Source organism: Amblyomma maculatum, chromosome 2 (assembly GCF_055883805.1).
Source record: "Amblyomma maculatum isolate TAMU_Amacu chromosome 2, ASM5588380v1, whole genome shotgun sequence".
Classification (NCBI taxonomy): Eukaryota; Metazoa; Arthropoda; class Arachnida; order Ixodida; family Ixodidae; genus Amblyomma; species Amblyomma maculatum.
Genome location: NC_139345.1, coordinates 119,186,031 through 119,207,878, shown reverse-complemented (window position 1 = coordinate 119,207,878; position 21,848 = coordinate 119,186,031). Strand labels below are relative to the sequence as shown.

Sequence of the window (21,848 nt, the reverse complement as noted above, 5' to 3'; positions counted from 1 at the left end):
CCGTCTTGTCTAGGAATGAAGCACCGAAGCAACAAGCTAATTAACCCCGTTAATTAACCCCTCTGGGTTAACCAAGAGAAGAGCCCCCTCCTACGGTTGATAGATGCAAAATATAGAGAGGAAAATTCCTTTTAGTTTTGTGAGGGAGAGATGAGAATACAGAAGACCTGGAAGGTATGACGCGGTAGCGTACGCTGCAACGCCATACTCTTAAAGGCGGAGATTAAGTGTGCCCATATTTTTTTAGTGTTGATGAATATGTGAAGTAATAATTAATCATGGAGATAATTGCTTAGAAGCTCCCGGTTAGGTCCGAGCCCAGGGCTTCTGAATTTAGCATCCGCTGCTATACCCACTGAGCTACAGCGACGGCTGTTCAATCTTCCACTTTCTTGGATGTCAACGTTGCGTGATACCTATCCTTGAGAGTATAGAAAACCTACACGTAGACTCCCTACTCGAGAGTGTTCGTCAGCGCCACCTTCCTCCATAGCGGCGGGCGTGGAAGAAAAACACGGGCATAACGAAAGCCCTTAACAAGCACCTCATTACTATTTAAACGGAGTCGAAAGGTTGCGCACTCCATACGCATCAAGAAAATTTAACCCCTTAAAGTTAACCATCGGTTTAACCCCGGTAGCACAATCACCAAGATTAACGAAGATATACAAAGGCAAAGTGAATGTCCCAGCGCACCTACAGCCACGTCGCATTAGCTAACTAAAGGAGCCACAATTAATGGAGGGCTTCGTTACACGAGTTTTGATCCCACCGACGGGATGTGGGATTTTTTTTTTCTACTTACTAGAATTCTCTGTACATTAATTTATACTTCACATTAAAAAACATACCCTGGGCTTTCTGTTGTGTAGGTGCCTGTTGGCTCTTTTCTTATGTATAATCGGGAGTTAATATTTTTGCTGTTTTCAGGCCAAGCTTTTACACGTTTTGGATAATGCGATTGCTAATGGTGCAACTATCTTTTGTCAGCTACCGGGACTTTCATGGATTATTGTCGAAAAGCGCGATACGTGAAGCGGCTTGGTGTTATACACAAAATAAGCTTGTCGCCTTTTGGTTACGTATTCTTGTTCAAAACCGGCGGTTTTCACAACCAGCCCAGAAAACGGATACATGGTGAATAGCATTTTAATCAGTTTTGTTATAATCCACCTGGGCGTGTAGCAGTTCAATAAAATTAAATCCCTTACTTCATCCCAAAACACCCTGTCATACCAGTGGGCCCTGCTGTTTTGAGCACTCGCCCTCTCCGATTTTCTTTCCAGCTCCTCACCTGCATGTGTGTGTATTTCCAACGTGCGTGTTGTCCAGATTAATTGGCTCCGGTACATCCGCAATCTGACGTCGCCCGCTCTGAAGGAAGTGACGTCGCAGGAGGTCGGCGAGAAAGACATCGTGGTCGTCCTCAATCTGAAGGCACTAAAGGCGCTGGCCAGGTTCATCGGCAACTGTCGGCAAATAAAGTGAGCCCCGCGATCCCTATGATCACATATCATGCCGTTATGATCGCCATCATAGTCGCCATCATCAGCCAAATGTGAATCGGTTGCCGGTACAATGCTTCCCCGCTAGCCTCGAATTCCCTCCTGCTGTGCCCGGTGATGTTATCTCCTCATCTCATTACACTATAAGAATTCTATCCGCCGCCCCCCAATAGCGTTTCTCTGAGCAGCCACTCTTAACACTCCATTTATTCTCACAATTCTGTAAAGCGCTTGATTGCATCTAAAATTGCTCAGCGCAGAGGTGACCGTGATAACTTCCCGCTACGTAGTGATTACACTGCGTATACTTGAGCGTGATGTCTACAGCATACTTGATTGTGATGTCACTGCGCACACACTTTACGCATGGACACCGCTGTGTAGAATGTGTTGCACATGCATGTTTTCATGTCACGCACCGACCGGCTGCGCAGGGCGGTGGCGAACTACATCGGCTACAAGTTTCTGATCAACAGTGTCTACTTCTCGCCTCGACCCGAGATTCGGGAGGCGTACTACAATTACACGGGCCAGTTCGGAGTGCGCTTCAACCGCACTGCCAAGTGCAGGGAGCTGGTGGAGACGCTGAGGCTCGTCGGCTACCACCATTACTTCCGCACCAACCAGCACAAGTTCGAAAGCCAGAGGAAACTGGTGAGTGAGTACGTTTTATCTACGCTCGACTACGACTGAGAATGCACGAACGATGCCTCACGCATGAATGTTTATTTAGAGATGCAGCCGTCCGTAATGTTTCTCGGGCAGCCAAAGGGTCAACTAGCTCTCAGCGAAAACTGATTCTCTGGCCAGTGACGTCACTGGGGGTGCTGTAGGGCCGCACTGGCTACAAAGCGCTAAGAGGGAGGGGGTTGAAAGGAGGTGTCTATAATAGCTAGGTAATGAAGATAACTACAACAGCATTTCTTGCAACATGACTGTGAAATCGTCTTTCTTTTATTTTCGCACGATCATGATGAGGGATACAGTCTCTTTCATGCCAATTTATTTGCTGTGCTAACTCTCATGCTGACAATTCAGCTGTTATTTCATCCATATCTCTCTCTCTCTCTCTCTCTCTCTCTCTCTCTCACACACACACACACACACACACACACACACACACACACACACACACACACACACACACACACACACACACACACACACACACACACACACACACACACACACACACACACACACACACACACACACACACACACACACACACACACACACACACACACACACACACACACACACACACACACACACACACACACACACACACACACACACACACACACACACACACACAAATCGAGGCAAATGGGACCGCCTACGTGTATGAAGGCGAAAACTCGCTTGCGCAGCGCCGCTCAGTTGGCTCGACAACGTCTGGCGTCACAGTTGTCATGGCAACTGTGACGCGTTCGAGGGGCTCGAGCTCTTGACTCCATGCAATTGCTGCGACGCGAGCGAGGAACTCTCATCCATCACCTTCTTCTTTTGGATTCGAAATGGCAACTGTGACGCGTTCGAGGGGCTCGAGCTCTTGACTCCATGCAATTGCTGCGACGCGAGCGAGGAACTCTCATCCATCACCTTCTTCTTTTGGATTCGAACCATGCATGCACCTTGTTTAGTCATGCGGACACGCTGTGCTGACAAGCTCCAACCACACACACTGCCGACACTCTCGTGGCGCCATTCATGCGACAAGAAATGCTCTCGCATTTTTTTTTTTAAACGCTCGCTGAGTGTATTTCACCATTCATGGTTGTGATGATAAAAATGTAGCGATTGATGTTGTCCTTACCTTTTTTGTGTAGTAACTCGCCTATGGGGCTGAAATGTGGAGGCTAACCAAGAGGGCTCTACTTAAGCTGAGGACAACTCAGAGGGCTATAGAACGAAAAATGGTAGGGGTAACATTAAGAGATAGGAAGCGTGCAGAGTGGGTCAGAGAAATAACTCAAGTTACTGACATTCTAGCGAAAATTAACAAGAAAAAATGGGCAACCTGCAACGTAACCTGTATGATTGAGGGGGCTCTTGACGAACACCACCCGAATGCCGAACTCAGAGTGCGGCCAGCATTTCACTGACGAGACTAACCAACGTAGACCAGCCGATTAAAAAAATATGAGGGCTGACTTGAATACGAAGTCAAGTTTTAATGCAGAATACAGTAGAACCTCGTTGATGCGTTTTCGGTTCATACGATTGCCCGTTTCATGCACTCTAAATCGCAGGCAGTAAAATGATCTCCCACACAGATACTGTTTTTATCTCGGTTAATACGTTTTCGGAAAACACGACTTCCCGGTTAATACATTGAAAATTTCGATAAAAAGTCATATAATGCTTTGGCGATCAACTGAACCTGTGCTAACGTGCGAGTAGTAGAACCTGGGGGCTCGCAACATGAACAAATTAACAACGGCGCTCACCCATCGCGATTGCTTTCCTGCAGTGTCTACGTGCAGGGGCGAAGCATCAAAGAATGACAACGAGGCAATACACCAGGCGCCCGTTCACGCGGAGACATGACTACAAGAGGAAAAACTGCTTTTAGCCGTGCCTTAGGGGGCATATGGGTTAACCACTTGATAACTACAACTATTCGCTTACGTACGAGATCCGGGTCTAGGGTACGCAACATAAGCAAAAACGCGGCGACTATATGCCATCGCGATCACTTCTCCACATGTCACTGGTGCAAGGGGGCGAAGTACCTGGAAGCAACCATTGCCATCTACGATCTGCGAGTCGGATTTGTTACTAAATTTCTTCCGCGCTTAGAATAACGCAAACAAGGGCTGAATTCTCTAAAAAAGGAACTGCACATAGTTAATATCAGGAAATGCTAACCTAGACTTTTATGGTTTATGTAATTTAACGTCCCAGAGCGACTCAGACTATGAGAGACGCCGTAGTGGAGGACTCCGGAAACTTCGACAACCAGGGGTTTTCTAACGTGCGCTGACATCGCGCAGCACACGGGCGCCTTGCTTCTCACCTCCATCGAAAAGAGACTGCCGCGGCCGGGATCTACACTTTTTGCAGTGAAAGTGTCAACACTAAACCACTTTGCATCTTTCAAAATCGGGCAATTCGCATCATACGTTTTCCCGGATAATAAGGTTTTCCTGCATTTTTTTCTTTATCGTATCAACAATGTTTTACTGTATTTGCAATATGCGGCTAAGTTAGGCAGTTGCTTTTCATCTCCCATAGGTGGGCTTCGTTTTGGATTTTTTTTTTTAGAGTGGAAGTTATGTGAAAGACTTTCTCATGGTCAATAGCACTATAGTATGACTTAACCGAAAGACTCTGATGTTGACCTCATTGCCGTGAAAAGAAAGCACACGTTGCCCACGCAGGCATCGGTGTGGGTGCTGTAAAGCTATCATTCACACCTCTTCCTGACAAGAAGCATGTATTGTTTTGCTTGCCTACCTCCTTTCTTTTTTTTTTAGTATCTTTTCTGATTTATGTCTTTCCGTACTTTTTTTTTTTTTTTCACTTTCTTCAGGCAGTCCACATGTTGGATCAGGTAAAAGCCCAATTCAACGCCACGCTAAGGTCAGCAACCTGGATAGACAATGCAACAAGATCTCTTCTCGAAAGAAAGGTGTGTGAACATTCTTAAAACAAGACATGGGCCTTCAACTGTAGCATGCAGATGCTTTTGAATCAAGTGAGACGTGTTGAAATATTCGGTCATGCTACTGTGAACACATGCAGCTTAGTTCAGTATCTAGACTCTTAGCATGAATGCATGCTATGCACACATAGAGATATTATGCCTGGAGCATATCCTACACCAGAAAGTGAAGCCCTACATGACAGAGTACAAAAACCAGTAGGAAATGAGTATGAAGCGAAAAGAGAGACTTGAAAATGGTTGCAACTTATAGACCCTTGCAACAAGAGCTCCTTGGGTGCTCCTGTATTGTCCATTAGAATGAAAGGCGCACATTACACTAGCACGGCGGAACAGCAGTAGAACCGGTTTTCAACAGTCCCGAGAAAAGGTACATAAAGCCACTTAATTCAGGTAGAATGATATCGGCACAACAAGACATGTAGCTGCTTATGTCTACCGAAGTTTGCTACCTTTACTGTTCCATTATTTTCCACTAAACAAAGCTACCCTGCGTGGCAAGTTGGAACAATTTAAAGAGTCTTAGTAAAGTTGTATTTAGTATCCAGTGTACAGCATACGTCTTGCTAAATTGAGGCTTCTTGCGTCCTATTACTTTTGTTCGTTTACTTGCTAGCCTGGAAGAGCTCATTTCCAGCTCACCAGCTCGGCACACTCTGCATCTGCATGCAGGTATGATACAATGTAGAAGCGTGGCACTAACACTCACACTTTTACTTTGTCCAGCTCATCAAGGTCCATGCCATGGTAGGCTACACTGATTGGCTCTTGAACGAGACAAACATTTACAACTTCTACAAAATGGTATGTATACCCACAAGCATGAAACAAATTTTCGGAACATAACAGTCACCATCATTAGTTAAATGCTACCACTCCCTGCAGCTCTAAATGACTGCAACACACTTTTTCTTGCAGGACAAAGCTCCAAATAAAACTGGTCCGTTCCTTGAGAGACTGGTGTACCATCGAGTACACAGATACAACCAGCAAGTCAGAGAGCTGTTCTTGCACAGAAAACCAGAGTGAGTAATGTTAAAGCTTCTAGTCTGCAATATCAACCTTTTCATATTTAGTGCTCAGTTACTGTCTCGGTAAACGTTTTAGTCTAGGAGGCTGCCTGCCTATTACAGCTTAGTTATTTCAAGTGACCTTGCATGGTTAATGATGCCCTCACATGTGCTTATTGTCTTTCTTTGTTCAGAATATGGGAAGACATAAATGCTGAAACAGTCAACGCTGCCTATCATATTCGAGACATCAATGTCAGTAAGTAGAGCAAACATGTTGACCTCAACACATAAGCTTGCATGACCTGAGCTAGCACGAACCAAAATATATATTTTTTTAATAAGGGCAAAGGGGGTATCAAAGAGAATTAAAACCAAGCTTTTGTGGGTGGCAGTGACTAGAATTATTCAGCTCCGATTCACATGCAAAAAGGACATTATGAAATCATTGAGAAACCATCCGGTTCATATCGTTCAGATGTCCTTACTACACACAAAAAAGATGCGCAAAAGCGGACGTTAGACATGGTAACAGCTGCACCTAAATTCAGTGTTTGTCACCATGCCTAACAGCTACATACGAGTACTGAAGGCAGTGCTAAAATTAGACATTGTTTTCAGCACTTAGCCTTATAAAGGGTGCTCCATTTAAGGAAGCATTGCAGAGAAAGAGGCAGGTGAATGTCATCATTCACCTGCCTGCAACTTCTTTTGTGTAGCAGCAAATGTGCTTTCCCACCTTGCTGGTACTGGTGTCAGCAAATGGGCAGCCCAAGCGTCAGGGCATCTTGTCAATGAAAAGTGTGACTGCTTCATGCACATGATTGGTAAAATAATGCGCAACAACTAAAGCAGTTACAAATCACAGAGTGCTTGAACATGTAAACAGGAAATGCTGGTCTATGAATGCTCGTTGCAGCTTTCACTAGAACTATACCAGCTGGACAACACATAATGGCACTTCAGTGCTACCAAAATAAGAAAATATTTGCTACTGGTCAAATCTCCCATAACATTCGCTCAGCTCCATTTTTCCATAGCACTTCCCTTTTTTAATGCATTATATAAAACACCCTTGGTGAGCCTCCAGTGACTTTCTGTGAGATACAGCAGAACCCCTCTATAGTCGCTCAGACTGTCAAAAAACTTCACTGTAGGGAAGTTTTGATGGCACAGCCTTGAACATCTGGTAATCAAATGGCTACTACTAAACAAGTCTTGTTGGTTTATAAAAGAAACACTCTGAAATACCCTCCATCCTTCCCTTATCGTCTCTTTATAGAATTTTCTTTCCAGTCATCAGATTTTATGTTTAGATCTCGTGGAAGTATTGCTTCAGCCTGAATGCAACATGACTACAAATACAATGAGAGTTTGATTTCATGTCAAAAACAAAGATATGAATGAACACCGTGTCGTCCTCCACTGTCTGTCGTTTAAAAGGCAACAGTCATGAAACGTGCGTGACACAGTCTAGCATTGCAAAACCGCGCCTCCACTTCTTGCCACCACTGCCTCGTGCTGTGAGCTGCCTAGTGCAGCAAACTTTCGGCCGTTTCTTCCCTTCCCTACTTATCACTGCGTATTTACTCTATTTTACTTCCTCAACGAACTGCGCCACCTTCTTTCCATGTTCCAGCTTTACTTTTTTTTTTCCTTTTCCTACACGCCACATGCTTTGCCGTAAGGCTCAAAGGCATTCGTAAAGCTGGCTTCTCTTCAAAGCCGATGAGCCTCGCGGTAAAGCCATTAACGGAAAAAAAAAAAAAAAAAGAAACCTTTTGTATCATTATTTTTCTCTGAAGAAAGGAAAATTTACCTTACGATATTAGGTTGCACATGCTGTTATGTCATTTCGTAGAACATACGCCACCGCGACCAAGCCCACTTTCTCATAAACAGTTTATATTGAAATTGTCTTCACTATACACAAAAAAATATGTACAGTCTATGGAAGACGAATAAGAGATTTAAGCTTTACTTTACTATATCAGAGTTTACTCTCATGGTGTTCGACTGTAGTACAGGCATTCTTCTACATAAAACTAGCCCAGCGCAACCAATCTGGCAAATTACACACTTGAAGAACCAGGCAGGCCCAAGTACATGCCTTAGATCTTCCCTCCTTTAAGCCCTTGCCAGCATACAGCACTTCAAGTGTAAGATCTGCATACTACCGACAGAGCTCTTCCAATGCTTACAAAACTATAGCAGTTCAAACATTAACTCACACAGGACATGTGCACAATTCCTCTAACATGTAATGAATCAGAAGTAAAACTGCTCATTCTTTTCTTGCAGAGGTATACGCTGGGATGCTTCTCGAGCCGTTCTCATACCTTGATGTCCCGCTGTAAGTTTACTGCCACAAGGTCTTTGCATTCAAACCACCACTCTCATAACGACAGTTTTCAACTAGGCTAGAGGTTTTTGTGCAATCACTTTGCGAACACATGGTCACGGTCACATGCTGTCAGTGTTGTCCTCATCTTTTGAAGGTTGTGTCACTAAAACAGCCAGCGCTTGCCAAGTTATCTTGTATTGAAACTCCACCTCTTATCAAACTTTGTCCTCACTGTTTGTGTCACAGGTATGTGAACTACGGCACAGTGGGATTCGTCGCTGGCCATGAAATAATCCACGCCTTCGACGACAGAGGTAAATGCAGCTAATCAGTTCCGATTTGCTTGCCAATCTCGCATGCTTACTAGGTACTTCCCTGTTAACCGCCTCATGCAAAGTTACGCACATGTTTGTTCACCAGCTCCATATTGGTGAACTTGCGGTGGAAATAAGAACAAAGAGGAAACAGTGCAAATGAGAAAGTCATAATGCCTTTAAATATACCTTCCTTTCCACAAAGCAACAAAGGCCGAGGGATACAAAAATAGAGGTAACACATATAACAGAAGCAGAAAGACTAACACGCAAACAAGTGCAGAATGCACGCACATATGTCAGCCCTGTTCAAGTCAATAATGCACTAGCTTAGTCATATTTCATTCGCATGCTAAATTTTTATGTTAATTTACATACATTCCTGTGATAAGGCAGTACACTAAAACTTCTCCTTTACAAAACTTTGGTTCGTCCAAAACTGGAGTATGCAGCTTCTGTCTGGGACCCAGGCGTCGTTTCACTCATTACTGAACTAGAAAGTGTGTAGAATCTCGCATCTCGCTTTATATTGTCTAACTATTATCGCACTTCTAGCATGACTGCCATGAAATCATCCCTGTCATTGCCTCTTCTAACCGAACGCAGAAAAGTATTTCGGCTATGTTTGTTTCATAAGATTTCTCACTATAATACATATCTCAGACAAAAACTTCTAACACTACCGTCCTACACTTCATCACGCATTGATCACCATCACAAAGTAGGAATTCCATTATGTTGCACCAAATGCTGCCATGACTCCTTCATTCCAAACACTTCTAACAGTTGGAATCGCCTTCCTCGTGTCATTGCTGAAATTAAAGATGCCATTGTTTTTCGTACAGCTGTTACTAACCTTTTTTGCTCCAATGTTTAACATACTTTTGCTGTCGTTTTTCGTGCTTTTGCTTGTTCACCATCCACTGCCTGGTTGTGTTGCTGCTGGTTTTGTATCTTTATATCTTGTTGCACAGTCGTTATCATTTACTGTATAATGACCATTTAGTTTTGTGTTATTACTTTTTTTGGTGTATTGTGTTTTACTTTCTTTAGTTCACCCCCACTCCCCTCTGTAATTCCCTTGGGCCTTGAGGATAAATAAATAATTAAATAAATAAATAATTACTCCTGGGGAGGATTCATACTTTTCAGGTATTTTCATAATTATCTGATTGTCCTTATTACCACTCACCCAATGGTACCACGCACTAAAAATGACTAAATGAACTCGGAAACGAATGATGTTGAATAAACACAGAATTAAGACGGTATGGAGATTAAATTTTCATTAAAGCTAAGCCTTAGGTTATTAAAATTAGACACAGAGGGACATGCTGACCTTTGCCAATATCCACCGGCAGAAAATACACCAAGATGCTCTACACATTCCTGTCATCCCCTTTTGTGCATTTCTTTAAACCTCTTCTCATCTGTCAAAGCCCTTCTCACAACAAGACTGCCTATGCTGCACCAGTAAAAGTAAAAGGCCGTCACTGGCCAGTTTCCGAGCACATGGTGATATATCCACAAAGAAGCATGTCATCAAAATGAGGCAGAAAAAGAGATGAAACACAGTGCCTTGTGATCAGCCAAATATTATGAATGTTAGCTGAGTTTCCCTTCATGTGGCAATGTGAGGAAACACTTGCTGATGATGAAATCGGGGGTTCTTGATGGATTGATGGTTCGGACTCTCAAACATTCACATTACTCAATGGCAAGAAAGAAAGGTTAACTATTTAATTAACACATAAATAAAATAATAAAAAACAAGCAAGGAGAAAACTACTTGCATGACTGAACCGTTGATTAGACGAAATCAGCCCTGGTTTAACCCAGAGTGCCCTCTGTCTCCACCCTTAGCGGGGACAGCAACCAATAAGCAATATGGCAACACTTCTCACCAATCGATGGCCAGGAAAAGGAAAATAGCTTTTATCAGCTAACCAAAGACTGGAGAAAGGATTTTTAATTAGTTAAATACTTGCGAAAGGAGAAGTCCCAAGCAGACATACAAACAATACTGAAGTTACTGCACTCCGAACCTCTGCTTTCTCCTATGTTTCTTTTTCCACACACGTGCATACAAGACAAACGTATGCCACGGGAACAATCGCCTAAGGTTCTTCATAAAAGAAAAAAATAAAGCTGTCATTGAGGGGTGACAACTCCAGCTTAACCAGGTGCCTCTTCTGAGCACCCGAAGCTCAAGCGCTGCATCAGGTACCGATCAGCCACCGTGCACCTGCTTCCTGACAATAAGCTACGCACATAAACAGGGTGAATGACGCACACATAGGGAAATGAGAAGGCATACAAAACATCCACTGGCCACAGAAATGACCTTCAACACTGTGAACACTGTACAAAGCTGCCCCCTGAAATGACATCTAAGGTAGGAAGGCAAGACAGGGACGTAATGAGCGCTCTACAGCGTAGGGTGCTGCCGGCAACAATAGAGCAGCCACTGAGCCTCTGTCGTGCGTCTGCGGTTCCACCAATTGATAATCGCTTCGACTGGGGACAGGTGCACATCTTGAAGTAGCTACATCGATTCGTACGCTCTGCTCGGGAGACTGAATGTTGCATCAGAAAGTTCAACGAACTTCACAGAGTTGCCTGTACTTTGCCAATAGCATTGCATTCAATTTTAGCTAGGCGCGCCCCATGTCTTTGAGCACACAGAAAAAGACAGCTTTTGTAAAGAGTGCTTTAGGAACCTTCAGTGTGTGTTTTTAAGCAATAAAGGTCAGTAATAAAGTGGCAAGTCAGTGAATATACAAGCAGCCTGCAATATCATTGCACTTTTTTTTTCTTTCTCTCTTTTGCCAGGCATCACTATTGATGAAAATGGGGTTGACTTTACAAGTGACCCGTGGTCACCGGACACAAGGAAAGAATTCAATCATCGCATGCAACTCCTCATCGACTTCTACGCAAATAAATTTCAGGTATTGTGGTTGTACACTACAGCACTTCGCTGTTCTAGTTTTCTACTAGGTTAGAATGAAACACGAGCAACTGTATGAAGCAAAACACACATCCTTTCATATTCCTTCATTCAACCAGCAAGCCAATTGATGCATATTACATTTCAAGGTGACAAGTGTCTGGATACGTAAAGCAAATGGTTCGAGTTTATCATCATGGGTTTGACTATGGTTGTATTAATTTTATCACTGCACTATGACTGGCTGCTTTGGCTACTCCTACCTATTCTTCTCTTCTTGCCCCATAAAAACAATAAATTTTTACATACATTAGCATTCTTCTTTTTCGGCCTTGTTATGCAGGTCAATGGCAGCCACACAAGAAATGAGAACCTGGCAGATACATCAGCTGCTCGATTTTCTTTTAAGGTGAGAAACTAAGATACGAGAAAAAAATTAACATCGTTTTGCCAAGCAGACACCTTCTAACCATAATATCTTCTTTTTTCTTAGTGCTACCAGCAAGAGCAGGGTTCGACAAAAGCACCTGTCCTGCCAGGATTCGAGACCTACACAAATGACCAGCTGTACTTCCTTTCATTTGCTTCGGTACGTGCCTTAAATTGTACAAATATGTATTCTTTTTAATGTATGTGCCACAGCATCTAAACCAGCACTTCCTTGCAATACAGATATGGTGCAACAACAATCAGTATGACACGAGCTCAATTTACAGCCCCAACCATGCAAGGTAAACAAAACCCTCTTTACAATCTTCGTGTAGTTGCATATATATGCCCAGAAAAGGAAGGCTTGATTGACACACATTGTTGGTGTCTGACGGCACAAAATCTTAGGCAAAGCTCAAGAAAACCACTCAAGCCACTTCTGAATCGACCACATTTTTTTTTTATACGCACAAGTGTCAAGATGATAGCAGCTCTAGAAGTTTTCTTATGATTAAAGCTAAAAGAAAGGAAATATGGTAAGACTGATTAGCGTGAGTAATGCATGTATCACACCTACAAGGTGAAGATTCCTAATGCTACAGATAACTTTATTCACTTTTTTTTTCTTCTTGGTTTATTTTTATTAATGTTCTCGAAGCAGCAGGTCACAATTAAGTATAGCATTTTGGTTCCATGAAACTAATTAGCACTTCCTTCCATGCTGTTACGATACCAGCTTACAATCTGAACGCACATGATGTTACTATACAGCAACAACCAATGAACATAAAGGAGAGATGGAGCAGTGTGTTTTATGAGGCACTGCTTTACTACTTTACAGAGTGAATGGACCACTTATGAACTTGGATGAGTTTGCGGAGACCTTCCAGTGTCCCTCAGGAAGCAACATGAACCCAACAAACAAGTCTGCCGTATGGAATGTATGAATGCCCTGAGTGCTAATCCTATTATTAGGAGTTTGGCACTCGAAATATGCAACTACCTCAGCATTTACATCTGTAAAACATACACAACGACTTGTAGATGAACTTACTTGTACACAACATCCATATCCCAATTTTGGATCAACACAGCATTCTTTGACAAAAGTTCTTAAACACCATTCAGGGAAGCAAGCCTTAAAGGGGCCCTGCAGCACTATTCAGTAATGTTAAGGTATGCCTCCGGCAAATATCCTCCAGCAAAAATTTATCTAATGTGTCACATAGAATCTGATTTATCTCCATTCTAAACTTGAATTGCAGTGTCTTTGTATCTCTCACCATTGCTCTTTGTGTGCTCTTTTGCCAGTACTCTTTCCCTGGCTTGACCCAATTGCCAATATGCATGGGAATTCTCCCATTAGCAGATGCATGAAGTGGAAAAAAATCTGATCCATTTCTCCTCTGACATCCCAGATATGTCTTGAGAGTTAGAAAAATCTTGCCAGCAAGGGAGGGCTTGCCAACTTTTGAATGCAATAGTTAGTTGTCTGCTGTGTGGTCTTAGGTATTGCAGGGCCCCTTTAAATAAACTCTAGGTGTCAAGCAAAAGCAAAAGCAAAAAAAAAAAAAAAAAAAATCTTGGAAGGCAATAAGAATCTTGGAAGCAAACTAGTGTAAACTATCATTTTAACACGCAGGTACAACAATGCTACAGCCATTCCATTTGCCAGGCACTTAGAGAACAAGTGCTCATCCCTATTTGCAAGTTCAATTTACATTTCACATTGATAAGTGATGAAGCAGTACTTTGTAATGCTATCACATATGGAAAAATTCTACTCAAATGCTGTGTTCAGACAGTTATTATGACTTGCATATAAGCGCATGATGCTTGCAAGAACACATCCCATATGTAGTCTTGTTCAAAGAAGTTTTTGTATATAGTGGGTAGGAATCACTCGCACTGCATTTCATTCATGGTCATGCCACATTCTTTTATTTAACTATAACTCATTTCCATTTTTCACAACTCATGAACCTTTCCCGGTAATGAAAATGATACTGAGGAAATGTGCAAAGCTGAGATGAATAAAAAGAACAATACAAGAGTTCACACCTGTGGTCTTTGTACACGCAGAAACAATGAGTGGGCGTGTTATCGCCATGATTCCGCTCCTGACTTCGACGATGTCACCTGACAGAGAAGAAGATAATGAAGCATTTAGATAAAACTTACTGCAATGTAGTGCGAAAATTTCTTGAAAAAAAAAAGAAGGTGAAAAGTGTTCACAATAACTCCTCACTTGGCCTATACTCCTGACACACACAACACACCTCAAGAACATTTACAGAAAAGGTGTTTAATTGAAATTAAGGAGCTATACCTGTAAGGAACTGCAGCAATTCTACAGGGTGTGGTGTAAAGACAGTAAAGTTGAAGAACATGCTATACCAAATGCTGAGCGAAAGGTGCCGATAGTGAAAGTTTGAAGAAAAGTATTCTATTACTTCTTTTAGTGAATAAATTTGTTTCCTCATTGGCAATTGCTTCGCTAGTAAGCAGTGATAGACTTCTGTTTCACCTACCAAAAAATCACAGACACTTTCTGTTGTTCGATATTCTTCCTTAAAGAGGGAAAACGAACATGTCTTCAAAAAGTAAAGAAATGCAAACTTAATTTTTCAGTGTGTTTTCAAGAGCAATCAGGGGGTAGATTTTCTATCAGTTTTTAGATTTTTTCACTCGGGATGGGATTTCACTGGCCTCGTCTTGAAGCCCATGCAGCCTTTTTTGGGCTTCGAAAGCCTTGCATGGCCACCTTAATTTCCAAGAATCTTTGAAGTAAAAGTTCCTATCGCTTTTGCTGGGCAACCATGCACCCTTCAACAAAAGAACAAAGGTGTTTTTAGGTAACTGCTTCACAGCAGTCTCAAACTGTATATTTCCCTGCATTTTCTAAAATTTCATTATTTTGACATTTTCAGCACAAGTGGTCTTAAATATGTGCTCACATTAATAGATGCATAATGTCATAAAATATACAGCTCAACCTAGGAAGGTGAGACAGCACTTGAGAGAGTACACTAAGTAGTCCAAGAACACGCTGAAGTAACACATAAAAAGAAAAAGTTGCTCAGGAAATGAAACAGCATTCAGTAGAGGAGGAAATAACTACCTGTCAATAAGGAATCATGTCAACGTAAAATTCCACATCATTATTAACCACCTTTGAGATCTGTGACGTTAACTAAGTGTGTGCAGCAAGCAAAGGACAAAGCGAAGGAAATAATACACTGAAGACAGTGTTGCCAAACGAGCTAAGAAACTACTCTGCAAAGAACAGCATTGCTGTTAGCTTTTAAATGTGACTAAGACATGAACACTGCACTAAAAGCTCCTTGCAGGAAATACTGCCAAAGTACATTTAATGGTACACATGTTTACAAATGTGCAGTCACATAAACAAGTAAAAAAAGTTTAAGAACTACTTTAAGCAGGTTCAAACAGACGTGCAATATTTCTAAAAGCAACCTAAATGACAGGAGGCGAATTGGCTCTCGCTTTTGCCACTTTAAACTCAACAAAAGTGCCATCCACAGCACCTGCCCAAACCCCATGCATGACGTCAGGTGGTAATCGATCTTTGTGAAACTCCTACAGCCACAGAATAACAAAGAAAAACTATTTTCGCAGAGAATTAAACAAACCCGAGACAAAAAGAAAGTTCTAGCAATATATGCATATAGATTTAACGCACAACTTGCACGCCACATTGGGAATAAACAAAATTTGCTTTTTCAGAGCTGTAATGCAGTACTCTGGAAACATGGTTTTTAGAAAGCAAAGCCTTGCTTTAACTCGCAGTGTACAGAAGTACATACAAAGCTAACTCGCATCCCTTTCAGAGAGTCTGCCGCATCTAGCATAGATTTCTTTGCTTCAGGTGAGTTTTGAAATATGTGCTTTTCAAATAATTTGGTTTGCTATGCCATATAGTGAAGACAGCACAAAATAGTTCGCTAAACAGTGAACGGCCACGCATGTTGTCAGTCTTTTTTGTGCAGACATATCTCACCACAAGTTGTAACCTAAAACTCCTTTTCACAGTTGCAAGCATGTCTGTCTTCAAAAGATAAATTATTTCCACTACCTTTCAGGTATTTACATGATAAGTTACAGTATTTTGATGTTCTAATATTTATAAGTTGTGATGCTCTTCTACAAAATTTTCAAAATGACTGAAAAAAAAAATTCATCGCTGCTGCTTTAACTAGTAGATTATCTTTTTCAAGACCTGAATATACTATTTAGGTAGAAAAAATATTTCTTTTCGCTAGAAACAAAATTGGCACCAAGGAGTTTGGTTGAGTTTACGGGATGTAGCATACAGAAACAACTCGGACTGTAAGGAATGCCACAGTGGAGGGCTCCGGATAATTTCGACCTCTTGGGGTTTTCTAACGTGCACTGACATTGTGCAGTACATGGAGACCTTGTGTTTCACCTTGCACCTGAAAGGGTTCAGCAGCTCATAAATGCTTCGAAGAGCCCCGTACGCTGCATGCACATACCTTTTGAAGCTTCTAAATGTGTCCGCCGCCCTGAGTACACTGTCATGCAAAGCTCCTCCAAACCACAAGGTTTCAGAGACTGATGACCCTGTGGAACTAAGTGCGGCATTAACAAGTGTGCACATGACAGTGAGAAGAAGAGGCAAACATGAACAGAGAAGTGTCAGAAAAGAAAGAACAGTGTACAAAGGAACACAGTGGCAAATGGTGAAGAACAGAGCCAAGGAATGAGTGTTAAGAATATTGCACCACTTCGCCATCCCCTTCGTGCATTCATGTTACAAAGGCATGAATAAGGAAGCAATGGGTAAGGTAACCAGAGCAGAACAGTAGTTAGTTGTACAAGCTCAAAGAAGAGATTACACAGCAGGAAATAACTAGTACACACATGAAGCAGCAGAAAGAGAAAGTGCCCATTTTCCCAGAGCACCTGAAGATGCGTGCACCTCAATTCTGTGACACTTCCAGTAAGTTCCGATATGAGCTTCCAATAAGTTCACTGGTAATGAGCAGACCAAACGCAGCAACTTGGAAGGTAGAAAGGTGAAAAAAGACTGTCACACAGAACAGGAGGAGGGCACACAGCACTCTTCAGCACAGATACCTGAGGAAACAGGTAGGGCGCTTGCGACCGTTGGGGATGAAGCCGCGGGCCCTGAGACGACGGACCGCTTCACGCAAGTGCTTGGGCTGCAAGGGCCCAGTCTCGCCTTGCTTCTCAAGGACGTCCAGCGCCTCTTCCACCACTTCACCAACGAACACTTTGGCAATGCCAGACACGGCAATGACCACATTCTGCGACACCGAGCAACCTGTGATGGATTGCACGAGCCGCTTGACTGCTGCCTTTGGAAATGCAGAGCGCCGATACATCTCGTATCTGTGTGAGAGCACAGAAAGTACAGTTTATGGTTTTATTTATAGGCTTTTATGTCGCAAAGTGATGCAGGCTATGAGGGACACCTCCACCAAAGCACAGCCCCCCCTGGCGGCAATCAAACCTAGGCTCCTCAACTCAGTGCCACAGCCCAAAAATATAACACTGAAAAGGTTCTGAACAAATTATTACAAGTGATGCCATAAATGAAAACAAACTGCTCCCGTTTTATACAACCGAGCAATAAGTCACCTACAAGGAATAACTCAGAAGAGAACTTTATTTGCACTTTCTTTTCATCTTTCTTATTAATTAGCAACAGCCCTCTCCTATGTGTCCATCTATTTTTGTGCAAACAAGCTACCACTGTTTCAAATATTTCAATGTTCAGTATAACAATATACAGTTTTAGCTGATAGCATATGGACGCATTTAACGCTAAGCCACTATTTTCAGCGTTAATACAGGCACAAAGGTAAATAAAACTTCAAACACATTGAAAATACTGACCCCAAGAACCAACTCCAATAAAACCTGCATTTCATCTAGAAACATGATAGACATAAATGTTAAGCACAATTTAGTTTCAACATAAAGCATGGCCCACAGTAAAAAGATAAATGAAAAGCAATTTACCAATTTACACTGCATACTCCATTTTATTTTAATTTTCTCTACTCATATTTTTGGCGTTTCTAAACTTACGTTTTGTACACGATAGCATATACAGCTCATTCATTCAAACAGGTGTCGCTGTTGGTGCCATAATTTAGAATTGAGAAAACCGAGTCAGAGAATATTCTGTGGTGTAGGCATGAGAGGCATGATACATAGTTGCCAGACAGACGGCACTTCAACGTTAAAAGTTTCAAGTAGCTTTCACAGTGCAAATGGAAGTACTAAGTGTTCGTACTAAGTACATGACCATGCGACAAAAATTTCATCTGCTGATGAAATTCTGCTCATGTATTTGGTAGAAATGTCTGAACTAATAAACTTTGACTTCAAAAAAAAAAAATAATAAAGAAAAATAGGTCATATCCCCTAAGAAGTATTCTATGCAACAATGGCTACTTCAAACATGTCATCAGAATGCTATGCAGGTTAAGCATGTCCATAAAAAAATGTTTCAAACAACTTAATATGTATATATTTAGTTCTTTGCATCTGACCTTAATTTGAAATTTTCTTTCATCTTTGTTATTCTTATTATGTTTTGATTTTGACCAAATAACATAGTATTCATTTAACCTTGTTGCTGTCTAGCTTGTTATTGTTGTTGCTAACAAATGTTATTAATTTGCACGCCTTAGGAGGTCCCCCTATAGTATCCATACTCTGGGACCTCTTTCTGTAATATGAAATATATTTACATTACTCTGTGTATTTTCGAGATAAAGTTGAAACTTTCAAATCATCGCATCTCCAAAGGTCTCAAACTGCTTTCATTGAACATAAGAACAATGGCAGTAGTAGCCCCTTTCGTCAACTACCACAGCATACATCAAGCAACAACTAAGTTTTCCTTGCTAAAAAAGTTCCCTCCTCATACACAAAACTAACCAACCTTACCATGTTGTCAAAATCAGTTTTTTCAGGGCTGCCTTTGTCAGTATGACAAACCGCGATAAAGAATGTTCAATCAAGCCTCAGTGGCAGCTGTGTTGGTTGACATGGAGAACAGCAGAAGGCAGTGCACTGTGTATAATCAGTTTACCACCACCTGCAGCCAGCATTGTTGAAGCTGCGCACACCCACCACATCACATCAATACTGGCACAAAATTCATTACACAGCAAGGCTACCTTTGTCATTCTCTGGAGAAAACACACTGATAGTATCAACTTAAAAACTCAAATACTACATGGTAAACCATGGTGTATAGAAGAGGTCCTGAAATTGGTATACCTGTACAAATTTTAAATGCAACAAGAAGTTCCAAAATTGATAATGTCACCTTCTTTTCACATGGCTTATGAGTAAACAATGACCAAAATAAATCGCCACGAACTAAAGAAAATGGTGACAAAAATTGGCCGGCAAGTATGATAAAAAAAAAAAAAAAGGTACTGAATTAAACATCCATCACTTGAGGTGACTGGCATATCCCAAACACAATACAACTTGCAACCACAGTGCCTGAAATGTATTATTATTCTGTCCAGCGCCTTATACTCCAGTCACACTGTCATTTTCAAAGGCGACTAAGTCGATAGCCTTCGAGATTTTCAATTGCGATCGAACTCGAAGGAGTTGTGCCGCTGCCACACGGCAAAACTCGAAGGCTATTGAAATAGTTTTGGTGTTTGGCGTCAAAAGTTTGTGGCGTCACTATCATAGCTTTCGGTTTTGCTTGAAGAACTAAAATCTCTCTAGAAATGCAAAATAAAATATAACTGTAACCTTTTTCTTAGTAACTGTAGGTGTTTAGTTGTTATTCAAGGACAACTTTGTTTTTGTTTTTCATCCCGTTGGCGTTCATACGGCTGTGCTTTTCATTGTGTTTGCTTTTTTCGGCGGCGCATGTCACAGTGGTAAAGAGTACATAAATAATGCGCCCTACGTGCCGACGACGACGAAGTGGCGGTTGGCTCGAGAGGCGCGCTGGTGCTAGACTCTGTGATCGGAACTAGAAGCCGACCTTTTCTCGGGTCCTCGTCTACGTGTACATTCACGGCTCCCTGTGGCTTGAGTCGTGACAATATTTTACCGCGTAAATTAAAGATATAAAATAATAACGCTTGTTCACGTTTTTGTATTCTAAACGCGCTAAGCACGTGTGTGCGTGATGCTCCTCGGGTCAACGCTAGCAACCTTGCGCGACGTTCGAAGGCCTTCGAGATCTCGATAGAGTTCTGAGCTATTCCGTTGACTCGATATACTATCGACTCAATGGCCATTGAAAACGCCCGTGTGGCAGTTTTCGAAGGCCTTCGAGTCGATAGATAGTCGGTTTGAAAGCCTTCGAAATGCCCGTGTGACAGCGGTAAAGTATTTATAGCCAAAGCACTGGACAAGACGCATAATAAAAAGCCAATCGTGCTTCTCTGAACAACACATTTCGCGCTACATCTAAAGTTTGCCATTACCTATTTCAATACAAGTATGGCTGCCTGCCTGACGGTGGCACTGGTTACCTGTTTAACTGTGATTCGGAGAAATTGGAGACGAGGACTTGCATCTTCTCGCGCTCTTCTTCCTCTATTTGCTCTCGCGTCTTGTTGGGCGCCGGCTGACTGTCTGAGCCACCGACAGCTCCATCGCATCTCCGTGCAGAGAAACTTGGGCCCGGTGTGTGGCTTACGGATTCTTCCAGCATTTGAAGCGTAATCTCGTTGTCCGGAGAGTCTGGTGCCTTTGGTTCATCTTGGTCTTGGTCCGGGTCATTATCCTGATCACGGTCATGTTCAGCGTCATTTTCGTGTTCATGCTCAGGTTCATGGTCGTCAGCGCTCGCTGCGCTGTCTTTGGCATCCTCGTCACTTTTCAATTGAGTCGAGTCACCTGGCGCAGAGATGACAAAAATAACGCTGTGAGGATAAGAGATTTCATGGAATCAGCATGGAAGAGAGGATATTTTACGTTGCGACCAGGGAAGATCTGTACAATTAGCACTTAATGATCTCCCATCGCGCTGTTTTTTACTCAAGAATCGAGTCGCAGGCTCTGCAAAACTGGTCGAAAACATCGAACCATACTATCAGATAGAATGAAAACGGTGGCAGAGATACAATATTATCAGGTGACCAAGAAGTCGGCAATTTCAAATGAAATGAGTATTCACCTGCACCGTCTTCAGTAAACGCTGACATGGTGTAGTGGACTGCGGCTCTCAAACAACTAAAGGCTGGAAATCGACGTCTAGATATGCCTTTCTATTTCGAATCCATCCTTTGTGAATATAATGCAGATTAATTATACCGCGGAATGCGAACAGCTACGAGCAGCCGAACACCTGTCGAAAACAAAACAGCGCCATGTTGTTTCAATGCGCTTGGTCGCATAGAGTTATTAGTTGCTTGAACATAGAGTAACTATGGCTTGAAGTTGGACTAGCTGGACAAATGTATTTAGTGCTTGCGTTGAATTCTCACGCATAAAAAAAAAACATTGTTGTTGCAAACGCAGCATTACTTGCCCAATACTAGTAAAATTTTATTATGTGTCTTTAATATATTATGCAATGAACTATAGAGTCTGCAATTTCATTCCGTACTTGTTTCACTTGTTTC

The 21,848-nt window shown here is 42.1% G+C and overlaps 2 protein-coding genes across 3 annotated transcripts in view; one reads left to right on the top strand and one right to left on the bottom strand.

The window, feature by feature from the left end:
- LOC146199696 (neprilysin-1-like) overlaps nucleotides 1–13,190 on the top strand; it is a 68,216-nt gene extending 55,026 nt beyond the window's left edge. Inside the window, exons 9-21 of the mRNA XM_084595193.1 lie at nucleotides 1,333–1,484; nucleotides 1,940–2,159; nucleotides 5,044–5,142; nucleotides 5,902–5,979; nucleotides 6,094–6,200; nucleotides 6,380–6,444; nucleotides 8,487–8,538; nucleotides 8,776–8,843; nucleotides 11,676–11,794; nucleotides 12,137–12,202; nucleotides 12,287–12,382; nucleotides 12,466–12,524; nucleotides 13,064–13,190. Coding sequence (XP_084451319.1) covers nucleotides 1,333–1,484; nucleotides 1,940–2,159; nucleotides 5,044–5,142; nucleotides 5,902–5,979; nucleotides 6,094–6,200; nucleotides 6,380–6,444; nucleotides 8,487–8,538; nucleotides 8,776–8,843; nucleotides 11,676–11,794; nucleotides 12,137–12,202; nucleotides 12,287–12,382; nucleotides 12,466–12,524; nucleotides 13,064–13,169 — 1,287 coding nt within the window. The 3' untranslated portion in view covers nucleotides 13,170–13,190. The remainder of the gene's footprint in view (nucleotides 1–1,332; nucleotides 1,485–1,939; nucleotides 2,160–5,043; nucleotides 5,143–5,901; nucleotides 5,980–6,093; nucleotides 6,201–6,379; nucleotides 6,445–8,486; nucleotides 8,539–8,775; nucleotides 8,844–11,675; nucleotides 11,795–12,136; nucleotides 12,203–12,286; nucleotides 12,383–12,465; nucleotides 12,525–13,063) is intronic.
- On the bottom strand, nucleotides 9,140–21,660 carry Taf11 (TATA-box binding protein associated factor 11). 2 transcript variants are annotated; one of them, XR_014705111.1, is made up of 5 exons: nucleotides 21,401–21,660; nucleotides 20,754–21,120; nucleotides 17,344–17,619; nucleotides 14,284–14,361; nucleotides 9,140–9,830 (listed from the first exon to the last, which is right to left on the bottom strand). XR_014705111.1 is itself a non-coding variant. In XM_084595194.1 (4 exons), exons 1-4 carry the CDS (start codon nucleotides 21,426–21,428, stop codon nucleotides 14,358–14,360), a joined length of 675 nt encoding a protein of 224 aa, XP_084451320.1. In that variant the 5' UTR covers nucleotides 21,429–21,660; the 3' UTR covers nucleotides 13,738–14,357. The 2 variants fall into 2 exon arrangements, 1 of the variants encoding a protein (XP_084451320.1); XM_084595194.1 differs by lacking the exon at nucleotides 9,140–9,830 and having other exon boundaries at nucleotides 13,738–14,361.
- Between the last annotated feature and the right edge of the window lie 188 nt (nucleotides 21,661–21,848).

Excerpts from the sequence above, each read along its gene's own strand:
- Taf11 (XM_084595194.1), bottom strand. The coding sequence starts at position 21,428 with ATGTCAGCGTTTACTGAAGACGGTGCAG. Across the intron at positions 21,121-21,400 it reads GTTTACTGAAGACGGTGCAG|GTGACTCGACTCAATTGAAA; the intron begins GTGAATACTCAT and ends TCTCTGCGCCAG. Across the intron at positions 17,620-20,753 it reads TCCGAATCACAGTTAAACAG|ATACGAGATGTATCGGCGCT; the intron begins GTAACCAGTGCC and ends GCTCTCACACAG.